Here is a 7,067-nt window from a genome sequence, read left to right on the forward strand (position 1 = left end):
AAATGATTTAGTAATGCTTGTTGGCTGTTTGTGGGCAAGAATCAATTAATTCTTCTGTAATTACTTAAATTCTAATTTGAAATAGAGTTATTATGATAGAACGAAACATAAGTTAATTGAGAGAGTAAAGTTAATTATATTTTATTACAATAGCAATTCATCAAATTACTGGAGGAATATTAATAGCAAGCAGTCACTGATAATCTTATAATCATCCTAAGTTGGGAATCTGGATTTAGCATTTATGATCTCTAGTAGGAGAGAATAATAAGAAAATTAACTAAATCTGTGAGATAACTTCAATTCAAACTATTCTAGTAAGATTAGTAAATGTTTAAGTTTAAAAATCAATCAAACTAAAATATATTCCTCTATGAAAACGAAACAGTGTGATAAACAGCAAGATAGGAGCTCTTTTATTTTCAGTTCGAGAAAGAACTGAAATTTTTTTATCGAAAAATGAATGCGGGAAAAATTAAACAAAATTGATGCACCATCTTTCAATTCTAATGCTTGTGTCTCTTGTGATAATCTCTGATAGCTATTTATGTACCTGTGAAAATAATTCTAAATTTTTAACGGAATGATATTTCCCGTATACCCAAACTTGAAGTGAATTTAAAAATTTCGAAAAAAAGTTCGTGTCAGCATGATTGGAAGGCAAAAGTCTGTGAATTGTTAATTCGTTCGTTCAGATAATATGCTGACCAAATCAATCCGGAAAAAATAGCTTAACCTGAAATTGGATCCAAAAATTTTAAATGATTGTGATGAAGAAAAGATAAGTGTAAGGATGAGATAATTTATCAGAATCTTTAAATGATCCTTAATTTTGTCACTTAAAGGCAACAATATAGGATGAGACAGTATTGTAATCATTCTAATTTAATGAAAAACTCATCTATTATGGTTTAAGATGACTTAATAACTTAAGATTATAACTCCAAACGTATATTTCTTAATAGTATTCCCATAAAATGATTAAAATTTAGATCAACAGAGAATCACGAAGTAACCACAAATCTCATGAAGAAGTATAAGATAAATATTAACAATCAACCGCACATGGAAAGGAAAACAGGAATTATATGTACCATTGGTATGAAATCCATCCTTTTGTCTAGAAAATTAGGACTAATTCACTTTTCCTAACTTTTTTTTAGCTAAGCATTTTTAAACAAAAGCATTACTAATATGTAAATTCAATTCAACAGCTAACTTCCATCCATGTTAATGTTCCATCCGTGTCAACGTTCCATTCATGTCAACGTCTAGATTTGCTAATTAATTTATGATAAAGTGGCTAATATTATTTCGAACGAAATTTAAAAAAGAAAAAAAAAAGAAACGCTATATGTAATTATGAAAATATTTAATCTTTTCTTCTTATTTTCTTCTTATCATTGCTTACCCCAATGGATTGTTAGAATAGCAATAATAATGTTTACATAGTATAAACCTAATTTTGAATTTATTTAATTATCCATTTTATGTTAAAATTGTAGGACCAGCTTGTGAAAGTGTAGATAAGTTAAAAGAAATGATATCATCAGGCATGAATATTGCACGTTTGAATTTTACCCATGGATCACACGAAGTTTGTATTAATAATTTTCATTATAAATTTGCACTTGAAAACTATTCAGATAATTTTCTCAGTGGTAATAGATGCAAATGGCGATTATAAGTTTTTATAAAAAATTAAAATTAATTTTTTTTTTTTATAGGACTATGCAACTACAATAAAAAATATACACGAAGCAGTGCGAAGTTTTCATCAAAAGCCATTAATTGGAATTGCTTTGGACACTAACGGACCTGGAATTCATACCGGACTTATCAATGGAGTAAGATAAAATTTTTGGCCAAATTATTATTGAACAATTGAAATTGTTTAACATGAGATATTTGCAATAGAAGTTTGCTTTTAGTCTTTGAAAACAATTTAAAAAAAAAAATCCAAATCTTAAGATTTAAAGTTTGTAAGCTTTAGAATGATTTGTAATTGATCATTTGAATAATGTTTTAATTGGCTTAAGTAAAAAGGAATTAATTGTTAAAATAATTAAATAATAATGAATGAATGAATACCTTAAAATTTGTCATTTTTTTAAGTCCGCTACGGCGGAAATAGAACTGAAACAAGGCGCAAAAATTAAGCTTACAACAGACAAGGCTATGACTTCGAAATCCAGTGCTAATGAATTATACGTTGACTATGAGAATATGCCTAAAATTTTGAATCCTGGGGCGCATATATTCATCGACGATGGGCTCATTTCATTGGTGGTAGATAGCATCCGTATGAATGTTTATTCTATTATTCAATGATAATCTGCTAGAAGAAAAATTTACAAATTGTGAAGTTCGGTCGATTAAAGCACATAATTTGGATGGAAGTATTGATTTACTTTTGATTACAATTACAAATTACTATCAATTATATTAGGATTGGATTAGTTTTAATTAAACATTTAATTTGATTTATCTTTAATTAGTACAAATATAACGAAAATTGTTTATTACTTTCATTTGAAATGATCAAATAATCTTGTTATTTTAGAGGGAAAGGATATAATGTGTACAATCGAGAACGGAGGCAAATTAGGTAGTAAAAAATGTGTCAACCTTCCTGGTATTAAGTGCGATTTGCCTGTCGTTACCGACAAAGACATTAAAGATTTGAAATTCGGTGTCGAACAGGTACCAATTTATGAACTCTTTCTAAACTTTCCAGTTCTAAATTAAAGCTAACTTAAAGATAACTTTATTTCTGCAGGGTGTTGATATGATATTTGCATCATTGGTTCGAAACGCTGAAGGCGTCCGTGCAATTCGACGTAATCTTGGCGAGAAAGGAAGAATTATTAAAATTATAGCAAAAATTGAAAATCAAGAAGGCATTGATAAGTGAGCTAATTATTGTTAAATTAATGATAAGCAAGTGATAATTAAATATGTAAGAAATGAAATCAAAATTCTCAGCAAGTTGCCCTTTTAAGTTCAATCTGAATAGCAATGGGAAAGCGGAAATGGGATGTTCTTTTGTAAAGAAATGGGAAAATATACATATATATCAAAGGACTTTTTAGCATAGATGAAATAATCAGAGAAGCAGATGGAATAATGATAGCACGTGGTAGTTTGGGAATTGAAATTCCCACTGAGAAAGTATTCGCAGCGCAGAAAATGTTAATAGCACGTTGTAATGCAGCCGGGAAGCCTGTTATATGTGCTGCTCAAATGCTTGATTCAATGATTAAGAAGCCAAGACCTACCCGAGCTGAGGGTAAGTTAATGCATTAAGGATAGCAAAATGGTGTCATTTTTGCCTCTAATATTTTGACATGGAATTACAATTGTGCTGTAATTGTATACTTGTTATCCGAGGATTGTGCTAATTGTTATTACTAAAAAATAGCACCATTTTATTGTATTATTAATTATATACTCAAAAATTCTTTTTTTGATTCTTCATTTTACATATTTAATTTAATGTGAATCAATGATTGGAGCTTAGGTACTGATGTCGCAAATGCAGTACTAGATGGCATTGATTGCGTCATGTTGGGCGGTGAAACAGCAAGAGGGGACTATCCCGTATTAGCGCTAATGACCATGAGTAAGGTAAATGAAAAAAGGATCAAAAGAAAAACAATTGACAAAATGTGCTTAATGATAATGTCAAATATTCAGTGGATGTGGTAGTTTTCCTTTTTTTTTTCAGCATTTGTTGAAAATTGGTAACTCATAGAAGTTAATTAATATTAACAAATACTTATTTCAGTTATGTCTGGAAGCTGAATTAATCGTAAATTATCACGAAGTATTTCGTGAGGCTCTTCTTTGCATGAAGAAACCTCCAGAAATCACACAAACAATTGCAATTGCAGCTGTTTCAGCAGCATTTTCATGCAATTCAAGCGCTATCATAGTGCTAACTACCACGGGACAGTAAGCATTTTCAGAAATTCAGATTCTTTTAACTTTCAGAAAGACATAAATGAAAAATATAGGAAGAAGATATAAGCATCTGAATGCGTATAATTTCGACGTGAAAATGTGAGAGCAGCTTTGTTATAGCTTGTTTACTTATAAGATAGTTATTGAGAGCTTAATAAATGATGAATTTAGCTCCGCTAGTTTGGTCAGTCGTTATCGTCCCATGGCACCAATCATTGCAATAACCCGAGAAGAGCAAGCTGCTCGACAAATGCATTTGTTTCGTGGTGTACATCCAATACTTTATACTGGTTTGTTGACATGTGTTGTTGATAAGCTTAGGTGATCAAGTAATTAGCTTCATTATACGAAATCCTTAAGTCTATCTTGTCGATCAGCGCTTTATGAGTAATCATTCAATCCTTAAATAATGTAACCATCATTCTTAATTTTCTCCCTACAGATGACTCTTGATATTGCTGATCCACAGCTTATTAGGTAACTTTTTGAAGTTGGCTTCTTCAACGAAAGAATGTATACATCACTATTATAGAGCCAAAAAATGAGGACTGGAAGGCTGATATTGACCTACGAGTGGCTCAAGGTATAAAAGAAGGACAGGCTCATAGTTTTATAAAATCGAATGACTTGATCATCATTATCACAGGATGGTCTAAAGGTATATGTCATGGTTATTGTCACTTGAGAGCAAAGGAAATAATCTTAAATCATTATTGTTACAGCTAGTCTGTACAGCAGCATTTGAAAGATGATATTCCGATGGAAAGGTGGAAGCATATTTTTTTATATTTTTTCTGATATAAAAAAATTTCATATTGAGAGAAACCATTTTGAAAGATTATCTTTGATCAGATATTGATTGATGAAAAATTACAGGATCCGGACATACAAACACAATGCGCATTATCAGAGTACCATGAACTGACATCAAACTGACCAATGTTTCCAGCATTTGCCATTAGAAACACATAATTGCAATAAACTGCCTCTTTAAATACGAGACAAATTTTAGGAATAGGCTTAAAAGCTACCTGCTTATTGATTAGATTGAATTTGCTAAATTTATCAGAGTGCTGAAAATAAGTGAGGAAAGACTTATAGCAGCTCATAACCTAAAGATACCAATCACTTCAAGTAGCAAAATAACAGTAAAGCACATCATAAACAACTGATAACTTCATTGTCGTGATTTCAACCAGCTATCTATTAATGTGTATTAGAAATGATAATAAAACTCTCCTTGTGCAATATATTTTAGTTAATAGGCGAAAATTGATAAATTGAGCAGTGATATTGCACTAAATTTCAGTCTTCTGACCTTTGATAAACAAAGCAAGAGGTTGACCAATCATTTTAACTTAATGATAAACAAAGCAGACAAGTTACAACAACAGATCTGTCTCATATTTCTCATCTTCATCTATTGATAAATTTCAGTTATAGATTGGAGGCCCGGAAATCTTTAATAAATGAAATTTTGACAAATTATTTGATAAACTATTAATGGCCTGATATGAATCAGATCGTAGCTATATTTTATATAATTGGATTAGTAACTTGATGTTCATTTCATTTTCTCATCCTTTTCTTCATTGATGATCTTGGAGATGATAACGAAGAGTTAGTGATATGGTAGATCCGTATTTCTTGTCTATATCATATCATATCAACGAAGGTGTCGTCAATTCTTTAAAGATTATACACTATTACAGAACAAAAATAAGCAACCTTTTCATGCTCGCAATGCTGTACAAAGAGTTTTCCAACTTTGTTATTCAAAATCCCTTTAATTTTTTATATTAAATATTTTATTATAATTCATTTAAAGTATGTAAACTTTGTAGATTGATTATTCCCTAAATTTCAAATAGAATTTTTATTTTATTTTTATCACAAATACAGACCTTCTGGAGATATTTCATTTTTGTCGAAGGGCTGGAACGAATACACATGATATCAAGAAGCTGTCTAAATCTAGAAATTTAAATCAAATCACTTTTGAGAATGAACCAAAGAGATTCGGTGTATGAAAAGTGTATCCAGAATCACTTCAGAATTCTTATTCTTTGCTTTTTGACAGTTTTCTAGATTTGCATTTGTGCAAATGTCACTAAATAAGCTTTTTTATTCGACTAGATAATTTTGTGAATTTTTTCTTTAAATTAAAGAAAGTTTTCTCTAACTTCTTTAAAATGAATTCAGCTTTTCAGGCCTTTCCTCAACTCCTTTACTTTCATTGCCATTTAACTGATCTCTATAATAACCTTTTTATTTACACTGCTTATTCGTATAATATCAAATGGAAAATTTAGTATTTGATAGGATGTTTATCGTCACATATACGCTCAAATGCTATCGCAAAACAATTCGAACGATCAATTGGAAAAAAATATATTTCTTTTCCACCATTTTCTGCAATATTTGCTTTATTTGCTTAAAGCCATCACTGCTTGATAAGTTAAAGCTTATCGATAGCTGCTTGATAAGTTATCGATAATTTCCATTTGGTTGATATGTCTGAAATTCGGTGCTAAAATAAATGAAATTGCCCGATATTTTACCATTAGTTACGCGAAAAATACCTAAAGCAGTACTCAATCAATCGAAATATATTTCTCATTCATTTGCAATCTGTAAGTGATAAAGTTATTGAAGTGGAAAAATGGATATTTGAGGTATTAAGTTATCAGCTATCATAATTATCAATCGTTTGAGAATTTAATAAAACAAAGGGACAACCTTATCATCATTATTCGCTTTGACGATATGTTTACCAATGAATTTGGCTGTTTTGATGGCATTTAACATTTACTGGTATTTCAGAGTATAGCAATATTTTTTCTCGCTAGTTCAGGTTTTTCCATTTTCGGTTGAAATTTCAATTTAAATAAAAAAAATATATGAGGTAGAAAATTTGTTTGTCCTTCATAATGGTTGTTGTATCAGGAAATTTTAGCATAGAGGAGAATTTCAGGTGAGAAAATAGCATTCACCATATCAATATTACTTTCAATAGTTATTTTTCTATTACTTGTCATCAGATAATCCCATTAATTGTCAAATATTTACTGCTCACTTCTGCGCTCAACGTTATTACCATACTT

General features: G+C 30.1%; 1 protein-coding gene across 1 annotated transcript; it reads left to right on the plus strand.

Moving 5' to 3' along the window:
- Positions 1 to 1,065: 1,065 nt before the first annotated feature.
- LOAG_08496 (pyruvate kinase) lies at positions 1,066 to 4,883 on the plus strand (the record flags this gene model as incomplete). The annotated part of the gene is made up of 12 exons (XM_003144027.1): positions 1,066 to 1,099; positions 1,506 to 1,597; positions 1,728 to 1,847; positions 2,116 to 2,302; positions 2,564 to 2,703; positions 2,780 to 2,910; positions 3,093 to 3,289; positions 3,521 to 3,627; positions 3,788 to 3,954; positions 4,135 to 4,253; positions 4,496 to 4,621; positions 4,840 to 4,883. The coding sequence occupies 12 exons, from the start codon at positions 1,066 to 1,068 to the stop codon at positions 4,881 to 4,883; spliced, it is 1,464 nt and encodes a 487-aa protein (XP_003144075.1).
- Between the last annotated feature and the right edge of the window lie 2,184 nt (positions 4,884 to 7,067).

This window comes from Loa loa (genome assembly GCF_000183805.2).
Source record: "Loa loa unplaced genomic scaffold supercont3.633, whole genome shotgun sequence".
NCBI lineage: Eukaryota > Metazoa > Nematoda > Chromadorea > Rhabditida > Onchocercidae > Loa > Loa loa.